Genomic DNA, 18,277 nt, shown 5'->3' with positions numbered 1-18,277 from the left:
TTTTGAGTTGGGGCACAGTAAACCTGGTGTTCCCTGAGCAGGGAACTTACCAAACCCTGCCCTTAGTTGCCCAAGAAAAATGACAAATGTTGCAAATGTTTCCAAAAAAAATATTGATTTTATTAATTTCCATAACAACTTACAAAAGGTTATTTGCATCATGGGGGATCATCACAGAACCAAAGTCTGGCATTTCTAACAAGAACCCCACTCTATACTAGTTGTTCACCAATATATACTTTCTGACCAGTATGACATCACACTTGTCAACCAATCAGCCAACAGAGGCTGTCCTTAGGTTTGAACAAAGGAAATTCCTTTTGACGTAGAAAAAAGTTTCACAAATCATATTTTTGTTTACATTAATTTCTGAATATGCATAAAACATTATAACATACCCAATATATACTTTGTCATTCTCAAAAAGTTGAACTCAAACAGCTTGTCTGTGTCAGATGAAAACTTGCTTTGGAAAACTGACAGTTTCACAGAAGATCCAGACCCCCCTTCCTATGCTGGAGGTCAAACTAGCTGACCTTTCCTGCTCTGAGCCTCTCAAAGACTGGTATTTTCATGGTAACAATGTCCCTGGCTTTAACTTAACCATTTCCAGATGTTGCCTCTCAGGCTCCTTTAAAGTTTCTTGAATCTTATATATGTAAAACATTTGAAATTAAATACAAATCATTCTCTCATACATCATTCATACCACACATCACACATTCGGGGCCCCAAACATCCACACGACATATTTAATTCATATTTAATACAAGAAAGCTGTTCTTCTATACTCAACATTAGAATATGAAATCAAATATGCTCCAAACTAACCAGCTCAAGCACATCTGTTATCAATTAGGCCATGAGGCTCAAGGCGGGAAACTGCACAAAGACACAGAGAGAACAAAGAGAGACAGAAAGAAACCTGGAGGCAGATTAATACCTCTATGTGTGATTTTATGTATATCTATACCTGATTTGCTCTATGGTCTGGCTTCACCTAGCAATTCACATAACTATGAAATTCCCATTTTCCTATGCTATATATCGGTTTCCTGGTCTTTTGTTTATTATCCTGACTTTTTAAAATTTTTAAATGTGTTTGCATGTATATAAGACCCTCTGATCAGGACTAGAAAGGTCTCTGTCACGCCCTGCTAATGCTTCTGCACAGTTTGCGCCAAACCAGGCCTTCTTCACCCCAGCTCGAGAAGTGTACTGGCTTCGGTGTGATGATGTCGTGTGCATGCTTGACAGTGCATGCACAAAGGCTCTTCAAAAGGGTCTTGCGCCAAGAGGCGAGAAGGGCTGGCAGAGAGAAGGCAATAAGAGCTGGAGAGAAGGGCCAGCAGAGAGAAGAGATACTGGTGTCGGGAGATTGCTTTCAGGACGTGCCTCTCTTCACGAGAGGCATGTCCTGTAGACAGTCAGTTGGTGCATGCATCTCTCCTCTTCCCCAGTGTACCGCAGCACACCTGAAATCTCAGGAGGCACACTGGTGTGCCGCAGCACACAGTTTGCGATACACTGTTTTACAGGATCGATGTGGTGGCCAAGTATGATGCTGCCTTTGCTTTTGTTTTGGCAACATGCTCATCAGTCCCACCCTGACTTTCCGGTACTGTTCTGTTACATCCCACTGGTCCCAAAATAGAGTGGTATTGTACAAGAATGAAGGATTATATTCTTACCTTTGCAAATCTTCTTTCTTGTCTTGTAAATCCACACACTATTCCGGGAACCCACTCAGTGCTTGCTGATTCGCCAATTGTCTGCTTTCCAAATACTGGTATACTGGATCTGTTTTCTGACCAGCCTCGTATGACAAGCCTCCTCAAATCTTTGCAAAGGCAACAATCCCGGGCCACCCCTATCTATTGGCAAAGCCACTAGGTGCAGAGGGAGGCATGTCGACCAACCAGCCAAAGAAATCCATGTAGCATTTTATCCAATTAGCGCTCCACACATCTAGAGAAGGTCAGGGACAGCATTTGGTAAACACAGCCATTGAGGAAGTATCATCATATTATAAAGAGCAATGTGCCCCCATCAAGCATAATTTAGCCTTTTCCAACAAAGGCTGTATATTAAGATTGCGTGGATGAGTGATATCCTGCGGAATCGTAATCCCCAGATATACAACTTTCCCAGATGCCCAGGTTAAGGGGTAGTCGCCATGCCATTCTGCTGGCATAGTTGCTTGAAATGGGAGGGCTACTGATTTCTGATAGTTCAATATGAAACCAGAATGAAAACCATACTCAGCCAAGGCATCAAGCAGATGAGGCAAAGAACGTTCTGAATTAGTCAAGATAAACATCAAATATCCGCAAATGTCAAGGCTTTCAATTTGTATTCAGCAATACGAAGACCAGTGACGTGGGCATGTTACTTTTTCTTCTATATTTAGAAACTTTATTGAGACCTTTGAAGCAATGGGGAGAGGAGGCACCCCTGACGGGTACCCCCAAGATGGCAAAAGAGAAGGAGCGAGTCCTGTTGATAAGTATTGACCCTTGAGGATGCCTGATTTTCAAAGTCCATGCTAATGCTCAGGTTAAAAAATGTTTTGGTACCCTCTGGAAACTTCGCACCATCAAACACTATATTGACTTCCTCTCCTTCCGACTTCTGGTCCAATCACTAATCTTGAGAATCCTAGATTACTGCAATATTATATACCTAGGATCCTTTAAAAAAACCATCAAACGCCTAAGAATCGTTCAGAATGCTGCCGTTCGCCTCATTTACAATCTCAAAAAAATCAGATCATGTAAGCCCTTAATACAATAAACTGCACTGGCTGCCGATGGAGGCAATGATCATCTTCAAATTTGCTTGCCTCTGCTTCAAAACCTTAACAGGCTTGTCTCCAATCTACCTGTCGGATCACTTTGAATGTTCAGGCCCCACCCGCACACGTAATTCCCACCTGTTTGCCTTCCCGTCCCTAAAGGGCTGTGTCTACAAGAGATTCCTTGATAGATCTCTGGCATTCCAAGCAGGCAAATGGAATAAATGTCTAACCACTCTCATTTCTAACTCACCCTCCTACCAAACTTTCAGGAAATCAATCAAAACCTATCTCTTTGATAAATTTCTCTGACTCCCTCCCTGCCTTGTAACCCTGCCTTATATCTCTGACATGCGTCTGGATTTCCTGACTACTCCTGACTTGCTAAACTAAGCCGATTGACTTGTTTGTAACATCGCTGTCTATGTACAGTCTCTTACTCTGTTAACCGCTATGAACTGTTATGGTACTGCGGTATACAAAAATAAAGTTATTATTATTATTATTATCCAGATAACCCCATGTGAGACATCGCAGGGAAGAGAAATGACCATTCTACCCAGTCGAAGGCCTTGTCTGCATCCAGACTGGCCAACAACCCGAGTGTCGCAGTCACCTGGCCCGTCACCAGAGCAGTCAAAACCTTGCACACATTAAGTACGGATTGGTGGCTACGCACAAATCCAACTTGCCCTTCCCCGATAAGCTGTGGGAGAAAGGGTGCCAATCTATCTGCCAACACCCATGCAAAGATCTTAAGGTCAACGTTAAGTAGGGAAATGGGGTGATAAGATTCAACATACAAGACAATAGAGAGCGGGCTAAGATGGCGTCGAGAGCAGACGCTTGAAAGGGAGGTTCTGAGCAGTCGGCTCCATATTCGTGCCATTTCCAGCGGCCTTTCCTGTCTGTTATGGGAAAGAGGAAGAGAACCCCACGCTCTAATCCTCCAGCGGCGGTGACGGACTCTCAGCATTTGAGACAGACGACCTTACCGGCAGCCTTTTCCCCCTCTGGTGAGCCGGTTTGCCCTACCTCAGGGGAGAGCCCGACGATTTCGGGGGATCCTGGCTTCCAATCTGACCGGGCGTCCTAAGGCCGGAGCAGCGGCTTGTCCTGCCCCAACCAGGAAGCACACCAATACTTGGAGAGAAAAGATAGCTGAGCCCAGAATGGAGATTTTGGACCTCATCGTTGGAGGGTCTCCCGCACTAACTTCTACGTGAGAAGGAACGGTAGGAGAATTGCCAAGCACCGGAGCAGAGGTGAGAGGTGCTTCTGGCATATCTTACATCCATTTTGTGGTGCTTAAAAAGCCTAAAAAGATTGATATGGAAGCGTTATGGCAAGCCATATCAGTAATGGATGCTAACCTCAAACTTTCTTTTTCAACTTTAAGTACTGATTGAGGAACTATTTTTTTCCAAAGTTGAGCAACAAAGTTTAGCCCTTACAAAGGTAAATGAAAAGTTGGAGAAACAGGAAAAAAAGATTTGGGACATGAAGGCAGTGGAAAATGAATTGGTGAAGGAAGGAACTTTCATGGCAAGGAAAATGGAATTTTTTGAAAATCAATTGAGAAAAAATAACTTGAGACTTTTGAATTTCCCAAAGTGTCCTTTGATTTCTCCATTGGAGGTGATCAAGAAAATATTTTACAGAAATTCTTGCTATTCCAACGGACAATTTGCCTCCGATTGTGAGAGCTAATTATCTTCAAATAAAGAAACCTACAGGGATTTCTACCCCTAATGGGGCTCAAGTAGATAAAGTGGTGGATATGAATTTAACTACATTTTTGGAAAGTTCACTTGAGCTCATAAAAGAAAGAAAAACCTTGCTGATAACTCTTGCTTTGGAAAGTGATAGAGAATATGTACTCAGTCTTTATTTCCGACATATAAATGATCAGTTTTTGGGCTCTAATGTGCAAATATTTCCTGACATGTCTCAGAGGTCCCAGAGGCGCAGAAAGGAATTCCTGGCATTAAGGCCAAGAATCTTAGCCCCGGGGGGAACTTTTTTGTTGAAATTTCCTGTGAAATGTTTTATTACATATAAGACAATGAATTTCTTGTTTTTGGATCCTAAACAGCTGTTAGAATTTGTAGAATCTAGGGAAGGTGCAGCATCTGTAACTTAAAGATATGTAACTTGTCATAATTTCAGCTCTAGGACCAACAGGGTATTGCTGTTTTCTCGTTTGATTAATTGTATATTCTTTTTAAAAATTAATTTCCTGTTGCCCGCTCTCAAAATATTGTGGTCTGAATAGATATTTCTTTTTTCTTGGAAATTATTTTCTTGGAAATTATTGACCTGATTCAAGTTGTATTTATTATACTTGATTGTTAATAAGAAATGTGATAAATAAAGAAATTTTTTTTAAAAAGATTCAACATACAAAGGATCCTTTCCCGGTTTTAGAATGAGGGTAATAAGGGTGTCAGTAGCACCTGGAGGAAAAGAGGCACCTTCTACACAATCATTAAAGTAACGTACTAACACTCCCAGAAGATGATAAAGAAGCAATTTGTAGTATCCCATCGGGTCCAGGCACCTTGCAGGTGGATAAAGACGTGATAAACTGTTGAATTTCTACTGCTCGCAAAGGCGCATTCAACGAGGCTAGCATCTGTGTGGTTAAATGCGGTAGAGAGGCGTCTTCCAAAAATGCCTGCACCAAAGAGGGCTGAGAAGAGGAATCAGCTGTATACAGACAGGAGAAATAATCACAAAAGGATTGAGCGATCCGATCAGTGGCATTAGTAATAGTCCCATCAGAGAGACGAATAGAGTGAACCAGCCGAGGCCCACCCCAAGACTTAGTAAGTTGAGCAAGAAAGTGTCCAGGATGGTTCCATAAATGAAAGAATTTAAACTTTCGGTAGATGGTGCCACACTTAGCTCGTTCATGCAACAGAGTGTTTAAAGCTACCTGCATGGTCAACATGCATTCCTTATGCGCAGGTGTAGGGCGACAGAGATAGGTCTTTTTAGCACGTTGAAACTGGCGCTTGAGAGAAATAATTTTAGCAGCAATACGGCGGTTCCGCACAATGACGTAAGCAATGACATCCCCATGAAGGACCGCTTTAGAGGCTTCCTAGTAGAGAAACCGGTCATCAGCTTTCTCAGCATTGAAATGTGCATAATCTGTCCACCATTCCACCAAATATTGTTGAAAATGAGGATCATCATACAAATAGGCAGGAAAGCACCAACCACTTCCTCTGCGACTCTCCACCTCCATATTCACTAGCACTATGGCATGATCAGAGATTGCCTGCGGACCAATAACAGAGGAAAGAACCTGAGAGAATAATGACTGACAGACTAGAACCTAATCTATACGGGACCAAGTAGAATGGGAGAGGCGTATATAATCTGTCTGTGGGTTGTAACAATCTCGTCAACTAAATCCAGAGAAAAGCATAAATACGGGACACCCTTATGAGGATTGGAAGGCTGCTGACCTGGGGAAGACCTGTCTGGGAAGGATCAAGCACTTGATTCAAATCCCCTGCCAAAATCGGAGGGCCTGCATCCGGTCCCAAAGCAGTCTTAACCAAGGAATGAAAGCAAGCATGTTCGTGGGTAGTAGGAGCATACACTACTAATAGGTTAAAACTGAATGTACTTAGTCACCTTCAGGAGCACAAATCAGCCATAATTATCCTTGGCAAGCAGTTTAGTTTGTGAAAGTAGATGCTTGCTAATAAGTACTGCTGCCCCACCTTTCTTGCAATCAGTAGAAGAACAGTAAACCTCTCCCACCCACCAAAGTTTTTAATTTCATATGTTCTACATCAGGCAATTTAGTTTCCTATAAACATGCTATATCCACCTCTTGGCGGCACAAATAAGAGAGTAGTTTAGCTCGCTTAATAGGAGAATTCACACCTGACACATTCCAAGTCGCCACTCTCAGCGACAAAGAAGATTTAACCCTTGTCATCCCAGATGCACAAAAGATCAATGTATAAAGAAACATCCAAAGAACACCCGGGTGCCCAGCCTTCACCACGGGTATCTATCAGCACAGCAACCAAGCCCAAAAAGTGTAACACAGTGTATAGCCCCACTGAAACAGAACTAAACCTTCCCTCACATTCCCGCTATACCCACCTGCCCAAATCCCAAAATATTCCCCCCAAAAATACACCCGCCCCATCCCCTACTCTCCACCCCCCACTACCAACCCCCCCCCCCCAATCTTTTCCAATGGCTCCGAAGCACCAGAGGAAAAAGAGGAAAAACCATGTGAAAAAATAGCCGAGAGACCCCCCCAGATCTCCCCACACAACAGGTCTATAGAGCAGTAATGCAAAATGAACATTAGTGGAAGTTCAATGCAACAAAGAGCACAAGTCAAAAGGGCTGCCTCAAAACGTGTATACAAAACGCATAAACAGTGAGGCGAGAAAGTGGTTAGGCACTAGAAGCCAATCCTGCAAAACAAGGCAGCCAAAACAAAGTGTAGGTAGAAATTCCAGGTTAAAGTCACAGCATCAGAATCCAGCCCAGAGATTAGGGGCTATGGCAAAGATGCAAGCCAGGTGTGTGCCTCTTCTACAGATTGAAAGGCCCATCAGCTGTCCTCAATATTCACCTTCAGTTAGGCTGGATAGAGAAGCATGAAGCGCATGTGTCATTCCACCAGACTGGTACAAATTTCATGATAAGCCTGGTGGCAATCAGATAGTGCCTGAGAATAGTCCTGAAAGATCCGAATAATCAATTTTCATAATGAAGGTCTGCACGCTTCATCTTAGAGCGGTATAAAATCTCTGCTTTCTGCCTGTAACTGTGAAACTTCGCAATGACTGGTCGGGGCCTAACTCCTCCATTATGCCATCTACCCAAGCGGTGAGCACATTCTTTTTTTAAATTATTATTTATTTACTAGTGTTTAAGCCCGTTACATTAATGGGTGCTAGTAAAGCCTCCTTCCCTCACATGTACCCTATTTTCATCCCCAGCTCCAAACCCATTTTTACCCCCCCAGCTCCCTTTTCTCACCAGCAGCATTTCCCTCCCCACTCTACTTCCCTGTGCAGTAGCAGCAGAAGCATACCCTCCCCCTCCATTTCCCTGTGCAGCAGCATTTCTCTCCCCCACCCCACTTCCCTATGCAGCAGCACCTCTTCCCTACTCCCCTTGTCCAGCAGCACCTCTTCCCTGCTCCCCCTGTCTCTCTTCCCTGCTCCCCCGGTCCAGCACACCTCTTCCCACTCCCCCAGTCCAGCAACACCTCTTCCCTGCTCCCCCTGTCCCTCTTCCTTGCTCCCAGGTCCAGCAGCACCTCTTCTCTGCTCCCCTGGTAAAGCAGCACTTCTTCCTTGCTCCCCCTGTCCCTCTTCCTTCTCCCCCAATCAAGCAGCACCTCTTCCCTGCTCCCCCTGTCCCTCTTCCTTGCTCCCCCGATCCAGCAGCACCTCTTCCCTGCTCCCCCTGTTCAGCAGCTCCTCTTTCCACCGCGAGACGACCGTCAAACCTACTGGCTTCACGGCCTTCCCATGCTCTGATTTCCTCTGCCAGCGTCTCTGATGATGAGCGCAGAACGTGCGTGCACAATGATATTTGGCAAAATCACAAACAATTTGCATAGGCATACACAGATAAGCTTGCAAATATCTGTTAGGTATACTTTTTTGTGCTCAGTAAGGCATTCCTATTCAGCACAATGCTTTTTGTATGCATGCATGAAAGGGACTTGCATTGTTTTGTTTATTATAAAAGCTTTATTATCTTTTATGGTTTATACTCCTATTTTGATATATTTTCACTTAAAGCACACAGAGTGAGAATTAGTTTACAATATAAAACAAGAGCTGAGGTTATTAAATAGTGCTCTTTGGGTTGACAAGATTAACCTGACAGCTCCATCATTGCAGGGTGAAGATGAAGCCATGTTTGTAGAATACAGGAAACAACTGAAGTTACTGTTGGACAGACTTGCTCAGGTCTCACCAGAACTATTGTTGGCTTCTGTACGGAGAGTTTTCAACACTACATTGCAGTAAGTTTAAAGAAGTTTTAATACAGTTATGAAGGAATGCTGTTTTCTAGATATTTTCTATATGCTACAGTACAGTTTTGAGAGCAATGCTAATGTTGCAGTTATGTAAGATTTGATAGCTCATGTTGAAAATTTGGAATTAAAAAAACTTCCTTTCCCCCCCTCCAAAAAAAACCAAACAAAAAACGCAGGCATTTGTATGTTGCAGGGTCTATACCAGCGCTCTCAAACACGCGGGCCGCATATGGCTCTCCAAGTTTTATTTGTCGCCCGCGGTCTGGACTGGATCATTCTCTTCCTTTTGGAGCAGCAGCGTGTCTGGCCAGTTCGTTCCGTTCAAAGCCGCGGGCTTGCGGCTTCTTGCGCTATCCACTCCTGCATCGGAAGCCTCTCTGACATCACAACATCAGAGAGGCTTCTGACACAGGCGCGGATCTCGCAAGGAGCCGCCACCTGCGGCTTTGAACGGAACGAGCCGGCCAGACACGCTGCTGCTCCAGTGGCATACCAAGGGGAGGGCGGTCCGCACAGCTGGGCACCCTCCACTGTTCTCAATAGAGTGCGGCTCGTCTAGAGCAGTGGTGCCCAACCTGCTTCCCTTCCCTTCTCACCACTGCCATCGGGGAACAGGCCGGCACCGTGTTCTTTGATCTCCCTGCTTCTCTCGTCACCCGACATCAATTCTTACGTTGAGAGGATGTTCTGGCTAGCCAATCGCTGCCTGCTGCCCGGAACGTCCTTTCCGACATTAGAATTGACGTCGGGCGGCGAGAGTTGGTCGGCCCCGTGGAGAAGAGAAACATGGAGATCTTGGCCTGTTCCCTAGTGGCGGTGGCATGGAGGAGAGCAGGAAGGAAGAAAGAAAGAAAGAAGGGGGGGGTACAGGGAGCCAAAAACAAAGCAAAAAATAGGACATGGAATCAGAGAAAGACAGAGAAAGAAAGAAAAAGTTGGGGGAGGGAATGAGGTCTGGAGGAGAAGAAGCATACAGGAAGCTGAAAGAAGGGAAGAAATATTGGATGCACAGTCAGAAGAATAAAGTGCAACCAGAGACTGATGAAATTACCAAACAAAGGTAGGAAAATGATTTTATTTTCATTTTAGTAATTGAAATGTGCCAGTTTTGAGAAAGAAAAGATATTAAACTTTAAATGTGAGTGCTGCAGAAAAAATAGAGTACTTGGAGGGCCGCAGAAAAAATAGTTAATGTCTTATTAAAGAAATGACAATTTTGCATAAGGTAAAACTTTATAGTTTATATATCTTTCCTTTTAACTGTTAAAGGAAAGTTTTATAAATTATAAAGAGTTTAACCTCATGCAAAATTGTCATTTCTTTAATAAGACATTAACTATTTTTTTTCTGCGGCCCTCCAAGTTCCTACAAATCCAAAATGTGGCCCCGCAAAGGGTTTGAGTTTGAGACCACTGGTCTATACAAAAACCTGCTTCTGGAACTATTGTTTGGGGGGGGTTTCAAGACCTTTTTTTAACCAATCTTGTGTCTGTATTAGAATGATTACAGTTCAGTCCTGGTTATCAAATGATCTGGATAATCTGAGCTATTTCTCCTCCTTCCTTCCCTCCCTCCTGAATATTTATTTATTTATTTATTTATTCAATTTTCTATACCATTCTCCCAAGGGAGCTCAGCACGGTTTACATGAATTTATTCAGGTACTCAAGCATTTTTCCCTGGCTGTCCTGGTGGGCTTACAATCTATCTAATGTACCTGGGGCAATGAAGGGATTAAGTGATTTGCCCAGGGTCACAAGGAGCAGCGTGGGTTTGAACCCACAACCTCAGGGTGCTGAGGCTGTAGCTTTAACCAGTGTGCCACACTCTCCTTTGAGGCCAAACCAAGTACCTCCTCAACCTACAAATAGGTCCATTTGGTACCACATGGCCCATCTGAATCTCCTGAATTTCCATTTGCTTCTGCTTCTACTAACTCTGATTTCAAAATGGCTTCTACAATTTTTAGTGGCAGTTGTGCAGTTGTTAAGCAGTAAGATCGTTAAGCAAAGAATTAATAGAAATACACAGAAAACATTTCTCTAAGATTAAAGGTTCAAAGTTACTCACACTGCTGGTTGAAAATTCCTTAGAAGGCCACAGGGCCCAGCACATGTTTAGAAGCACATGGTTGCAGAGGGAGAAAAGAGTGTCCAGCCTTGGTGATCCCCACATGGTATCGATGCTTTATAAATGTGGGGGGATTCTCAGGAGGCATTAAAACTCAGGGGGAGTCTCTATCTCACATCCAATCATAGAGCAGTGCATCACAGAATCGGACAGTCTTTATCTCGGTGATGTCATGATGAGATTTTCTTGCAGACCGTAACTGGCACATCCAGCCATGCTTTTGTGTATTCTGCATCTGGCCTGTTCTTGCTGGCACACCCAGTCATGCATTTGAAATAGGTGCTTTCAGCACAGCACCTGGACAAGATTGCTGGGGCAGGGCTGGACTCCAAACTTTTCAGAATCCCAGTTAGAAATCATTTTTACTTTAAGTCTATAATTTCAAGCAACTTAAATATAACAATTGGGAATATAAGACAAAAGCACACATTCTACTAAGGATGCAATTACTATAACAAACCATATACTAAATACTTATTAAACCTTAAAAGAAAGGAAGGGAAAGGAAAAATAGGGGGGGGAGGAGAAGTGAAAAGAGAGACCATTTAATGTACAGAGTGTGGTAGATAGTATAAAGAGAGCTCATTTTGTGGACGAAGTGTGGTAACATATAATATCACGCTACACAGTCATTATGAAAGGGCAGTCACAGGGGCAGAATTGATTGAGGATCACTCCTGCCCTGACTTCACCACTAGATTGCTAGGAACTATAAAGTTTGTCAAGGGAGCCTACACGTGGGAGGTGCAGATGCTACTGTTTCGGGATGGTGCCCTATATGTCCAGATTATCTGGCATTTTTGGTTATCTGACCTCCTGTCAGTACCCACTTAAGTTGCATAATCAGAACTCTACTGTACTGACTTTTTGCCGTTTATAACAAGGAATATCAGTTCAACATTGATCATGGAATTGGATACAAATAGATGTATCTTACAAGTATCTCTTGTGAACATTTTCTTGAAAACTGCCTTTCTAACTGTTCTGACTGGCATAAGCATGTGCAAGTATTTCCTAAATTATACTGGTTTCCTTAGGAATTGGCAAGCTGCACGGTTCATGGAAATAGAAGTAGCACTAAGATTATTATACATGTTGGGTGAAGCTCTTCCAGTATCTCATGGAGCACATTTCTATGGTGACATTGCAAAAGCTAGTGTCTTGCAGGATATGATGCGAACTGTAAGTATATCATAAATATGTTTTTCTTTAACAAAGGGGTTGCTCAAGTTTGGCATAACTATTTATAAAACTTAAATCAAAGTTTAAACTTTCTATAAGTATGTTGCCTTTCAGTATTGCAGTTTTATGTGGACTGTTCTTTATTATATGAAGAACTGAATTATGTCAATGTTTTTGCAGTTGGTGACTTCTGGTGTCAGTGCATACCAACATACATCAGTGACATTGGAGTTTTTTGAAACGGTGGTTAGATATGAGAAGTTCTTCACTGTTGAACCTCAGCACATTCCCATTGTTCTAGTAAGTTTTTAATAATCTTTACTGCTGAGTTGAAATCAAGTTAATACATGTATATATCCCTATTTCAAAGAAAAATATACAGTACATTTAATTCAAATTGAAGTTTTTGAACTATTTTTTGAGTAGAAATCATTCATATGTGTAATTTTTAAAGGGAATAAGGGATTGTATGTAAATAATTTAAAATAAAATAGTTCCTTATAAAAACTTTGCTATCTCTCCTTTTTATCAAGCTGCGCTTCTCAGCAGCGCAAACTAAATCCGAAGCCACCCATTCTATTCCTATGAGTGGCTCAGTATTTAGCTCATGCCGCTCAGCAGCACAGCTTGATAAAAGGGGGGATATGCATTGTCTTTTCACATAAATATGAAATTGCCATTAAAAATTTAAATATAGAAAAACTGTATGTACAAGCAATAAAAATAACTATTGAATGCCTATATGTATGTTCCTTGAACACTGGAAGTGCAGCCCGACTATATAACCCTGAAGAAACCAATGAATTTTGGTGAAACGGATCTCGTCGGATACTCAGCATTAGTATATGTAAAAGCTTTATGCCGTTTTTAATTAGACGGTGCATGCAGTTCTGGCATTACATACTGCAACTTCAAACATAAGATAAGTGAAGTTTTGTGCTTTATATTATTAATGTGGATGAAAGCACACATTATTAGTGGTGCTTTAATTTGAAAATATATAAATCAAAAATTTCTAAAATTATTAAATGAGTAGAAAAGATAATTTGAATAAGACTGTTTAAATTATACGGTCATTTGAATGTGAAGGTTTTTGATCTATGAAAGATAACCTCTACCATTGAACAACCAAAGGAGAATAGCAATATGATCCTTGGGGTGGTTATCTGAGATCTTTTCCTTCACTTTAGGCATTGAATCATTAAAGTTAACTTTGTGAGGATCTGTGGTTGTGTGGTTAACACATTTTTCACGTTTTTGCTGTTTTGAGTTTCCAAATATTGCTCATACATTGATTTTTGACAGCTTGCATTTTACTTTTCTAGTTTCAGACTTTAACAAGCTGTTATTTTAACTGTAGATGGCATTCTTGGATCACAGAGGTCTTCGCCATGTTAGCCCAAAAGTACGGAGCAGAACCACTTATCTTTTTTCAAGATTTGTAAAGTCTCTGAAGTATGTACTTATTTTAAATACATTTCTGATAATGCTCAGTTATAAGCTGATTATCTGTGCACTGAAATTTGTAAAATTTTTAAACTAATCTGGATTTGATCAAGTGGTTTGGTTATGATGATTTTGCGAGGACAAGAAGGATATACCGTATATACTCGAATATAAGTCGATTCAAATAAAAGTCGAGACTCCCATTTCCCCCAAAAGGAGGAAAAATGGTTGACTCGAATATGAGACGGGGGCTTAATATTCAAGTGCCATGTCATGCCAGGATCTGCACCCAGTGTCCCCTTCCTCACGCCCTCCCCTGCCAAGCTCCGCACTCAGCCACCTTCCCTCCCTGCCCTGCAAAGCTCTAAACTCAGCCCCCTTCCCTACCAGGCTCTGCATCCAGCCCCCTTCCCTCCCTGCCCTACAAGGCTCTGAACTCAGCCCCCTTTCCTACCAGGCTCTGCACACAGCTACCGCACTCTCTGCCAGGCTGTACACCCTTCCCCTCCATAGCAGGCTCTGCACCCTGTCCTACCTTCCTTTCCTTTACCCTCTTCCCCCTCTGGTTGTCTAGTGGTAGGCCGGGACAGGAGGGATCCCTCCCGTCCCGGCCGATACTAACAATTTTTACCCCCCCCTTCCCCACGTACCTTTTTTTTGCATCCCTGGTGGTCCAGCGGTATATGGGCAGGGGCGTGGAAAGCTCGCTCCTGCCCCTAGCTGAGCCCCTCCTCGTGAGAACTGGTGGCAGCCATCCAGGGAGCAGTGCAGGGCAGGCGGAAGCTTGAAAAGCTCACTCCTGCATGCCAGCCTCGGTGCACCACTGGCCGCGAGATCGGAAGGAGGGGTTCAGCGTGGGGCAGGAGCGCGGAAAGCCAGGACGGGAGGAATCCTTCCTGTCCCGGTCTAACGGCAAGCCTATAGCAAGTATGGGAGGGTGTTGAGTGGTCACTGAGTGATGACCCAAATATAGGACGAGACCCCCATTTTTGGGCCATTTTTTTTGGCCCAAAAAATCTTATCCTATATTCAAGTATATATGGTACATATCCTCACATGCGTGAAGTCATTTGACGGAGCCTAGCCTGGTAACAGTTGTTCAGTATTGCTCAAACCTTTGAAAATGTTCTATTGCACATATTTGCATCACTCCACCTGCCACCGTTGTGCAGGACTTTATCAGTTACCATTTTTTCACAGAACTCGACAGTCGCTTGACACTTGCACCTGGTGGTGAATTTTTTAGTTATTTCTCCTGCTTTTCTTGTGTTTTCTTGTGTAAGTGCTATTGTTGTCATGCAGTGCCTCTTTTTAAAAATTAAATAACAGTGAGTGTACACTGATATGTGCTGTATCGGATCCTTGTTCATTGGGAGTTATACGACAGTTGGTAGATGATATAAACACCATTGATTACAAAACTGGTGAACAAATATTTTCAGGAAGGTATCTTTCTGGATGGTTGTAAACAATCTACAGTTTACAGTGAAACCTGTTTTAAAGTGGGAAGGGTTAGAAGTCAGACAAATCAAAAATTTTGATTCCATCTCTACTGTTCCATTCTTGGGAAAAATCATGGAAAAGATTGCAAATATAGAGAAGGTAGTGTGTCTGAACCGAACAAGTTTGTTTTTTGTAAAGCTCATTTTGTTGAGTTGGGTGTTAGTGTCACTGCTGGATGCCTTATGCCTGGGTATTGACCAACAAGTTATATACTGTTTGGTATCATTGAATGTGTCAGGGGCGTTTGGCTCTGTGGATTTGCAAAAATTGTTGTTGAGGTTTGAAAATCTGAGAATGAGAGGTTAGGTGTTATGATGATTTTCTGGTTATCTGATTGGACGCGCATCTATGTATGTAATGGGTGTAGGATATCAGAAGAGTATATGGTGGGTAGAAACATAGAATATAACGGCGGAAAAGGGCCGGCGGCCCAACAAGTCTGTACCCCGGCAGTGCTATGTCCCATTTGTTTTCTTCATTCCACCATGTTTCGGATACTCCAATGATGTCTAGATTCTCAGTTTTGGTCATGACTTCTAATTCCCCCATTTTGTTCCTTAGGCTCCTTGCATTAGTATATATGCAATTTAAATCCTGGTATTTTTTCGTCTTCATTTCCTTTCCCTGTGCTTCGATCTTTGTTTTCTTCTCCTGTGCTACAGTCCTCTTTTCTTTATCTTCCGGATCAGTCAACTCCTGTATATTGCCTGTTGTTTACTCCCAGCATTTTACCCACTTAGTGTCTTCACAGGATACCTTCTTCCGAATCGTCGACACTTGGTCGACTGTCGGCTTTCTCCTTCTACTTAGTTTAAAGCCTGCTCTATTCCTCTCCTGAAGTTGTTTGATAGAAGTCTAGTTCCCGCGGTGCTCAGGTGCAGTCCGTCTCTCCTGAAGAGCTTGCTCTTGCCCCAGAACGTTGTCCAGTTCCTCACGAAGAGGAACCCCTCTTCCTCGCACCATCTCCTCATCCATGCATTTATTGATTGTAGTTCCATCTGCCTCTTCACATCTGCCCTTGGTTCTGGTAGGATCTCTGAAAATGCAATCTTCTGAGTCTTCATTTTCAGCTTCCTTCCCAGAATCTTGAACTGTTCTATCATTGCACTTCTACTGTAGTCCCTCCTGCTGATATCATTAGTCCCGATGTGGATCATTACTGTTGTGTCTTCTGTCTCTACTCCATCTAGGATCTTTCCGATTTTGTCAACAATGTCCTTTGTTCTCGCTCCTGGGAGGCAGGTCACCAGTCAATCCTCTCTCCCACCTGCTATGTGACTGTCTACTTGCCTTAGGATTGAGTCTCCCACTAGGATCGCAGATTTTCCCTTCTTCAGTTTTCGCTCCGGTCGCAGGTCTGTGTCCTCGGAGTGCTTTGCTGCTTCTTCTTCTGGGCATCGACTAGACCTTTCTTCCCCTTCCTGCGGGATTCATCTGTGGGTTTCTTCCTTGGAGTCATCATCCCCTTATTCCCCCTTCCATGTTGATGTGTCTTCATCTTTCCTCTGATGTTTGTGTTCTTCCACCCTCCTCCTGTAGGCCTCCTCAATGAATTCCTCAAGTTCTCTGACTTCATCCTCAATGTGTCTCCCTCTCGTGAAGTGCTCCGCTGGGTCTTCTGTGATGTAGAGTCCTTCCAATTCCTGTATCCTTTCTTTCAGCTGCCTGACTTCCCTCTTCAAGCTTTTCAGTTCCTGACACCGACTGCATACATATGACTGCCTCCCCGAGGGGAGGTTTTCATACATGTGACAGACTGTGCAGAACACTGGAAAACTCATCTTCTGGATTCCCTCTGTTTCCATTGCTGTCCGCTTCTTTGGATTACTCCCTTTTATTTCACTGGTTCCTTTATGCTTGTGTGGGTGGGTGTTTTCCTCTGTGTGTGTGTTTTCTTCTGTGCCTGTTTCTTGCTACTTCTCTATTCCCTAGTTATATGTTTTTCCCTGTGCCGCATTCGTCTAGTGCTGTGGTATTCTGTGTTGGTTGGATTTCCTAACCTATAAGATAGCAGTTTGTGTCTTGCTGCTGTTACGTGTGTATGCACCCTCTGTGTCTACTTTATTTTTGCTCTTATGTACTTATTTGGGTATTTAGATGTGTTGTTTGTTGGCTTCCTTACCTTGTTGCCCTTACTTGGTGTCCATGGGTGTGGTAAATCTGCCCTTCTTGAGGCTCCTCCCCTTTTATGGAGGAGTTCGGCTCCGGTGTGCTGCTGACGTCGGATCATGCACAAATTTGGACACCATTTATATAATCTGGGGGACAGTGGTTGGAAAGAATTCTAATTATTTTCTCACTTATTTTTCTGTCTGGCACAGTGACATCAGTTGCAGTATATCATTGGACTGTAGAGTTCTTGGAAACTGAGGTTGAATGATTTGTCTAATTTACATAGTGTGTTAATTTTCTTTTCTTTGAACAAAAATGAATTTTGTGTGTGCAGAGTGAGACCTTCCCTATGAAAGTATGGCCTCAAAAACTATTTTGAACCTCTTCTCATGTAGTGATCCTTGATATTTATTTCAGTGAATTGTGGCTTACATATTTCTTTTACATTGACTTTAGTAAACAAATGAATGCATATATTGAAGACATCTTGAACAGAATACAAGATCTACTTGAGCCATCTCCACCTGTAAGTACTTTATTCTCTTCAACATGACCATGACTTTTTATGTTCCTTCATGATTTATCTACACCAGTGGTTCCCAAACCTGTCCTGGGGGACCCCCAGCCAGTCAGGTTTTCAAGATATCCCTAATGAATATGCATGAGAGAGATTTGCATACCTGTCACTTCCATTATATGCAAATCTCTCTCATGCATATTCATTAGGAATATCTTGAAAACCTGACTGGCTGGGGTCACCCCAGGACAGGTTTGGGAACCACTGATCTACACCATAGCATTAGTGCTTTCCAATCTTTTTGTGGTTGTGATCTGATGATTACGGGCAAGTAAAATTGTTTGTACCCTCCCCCTCCCCCTCCACAGAAGGTGCAGAATAATGATACACCTATGGAGAGCCTACCTAAGTTGTGATCCCAAAGGCAGATTTTTGGACCCTGTTTGAGGTCCTAACCTACATAAGGGAAGCTATTTGTTTACTTCACATAAAAGTAAGCCTGTGACCTCCAGTGAATAAGCTTGATATTGATGTGCACTTATATGTTTCAAAGAGT

The 18,277-nt window shown here is 42.8% G+C and overlaps 1 protein-coding gene across 6 annotated transcripts in view; it reads left to right on the top strand.

Moving 5' to 3' along the window:
* XPOT (exportin for tRNA) overlaps positions 1–18,277 on the top strand; it is a 324,394-nt gene that overhangs the window by 138,719 nt on the left and 167,398 nt on the right. For all 6 annotated transcript variants that reach the window (XR_004540576.1, XM_033957684.1, XM_033957683.1 and 3 more), the window contains 5 exons: positions 8,692–8,816; positions 11,999–12,143; positions 12,324–12,443; positions 13,504–13,598; positions 17,661–17,730. Coding sequence is in view for 5 of the 6 variants with exons in the window: in XM_033957684.1 (XP_033813575.1) it covers positions 8,692–8,816; positions 11,999–12,143; positions 12,324–12,443; positions 13,504–13,598; positions 17,661–17,730 (555 nt within the window). In the remaining variant the exon portion in view is untranslated. The remainder of the gene's footprint in view (positions 1–8,691; positions 8,817–11,998; positions 12,144–12,323; positions 12,444–13,503; positions 13,599–17,660; positions 17,731–18,277) is intronic.

The sequence above is a fragment of the Geotrypetes seraphini genome, chromosome 9, assembly GCF_902459505.1.
Source record: "Geotrypetes seraphini chromosome 9, aGeoSer1.1, whole genome shotgun sequence".
NCBI lineage: Eukaryota > Metazoa > Chordata > Amphibia > Gymnophiona > Dermophiidae > Geotrypetes > Geotrypetes seraphini.
Note: the sequence above shows the minus strand (reverse complement) of the source record. Positions and strands in the feature narration are given on the sequence as shown.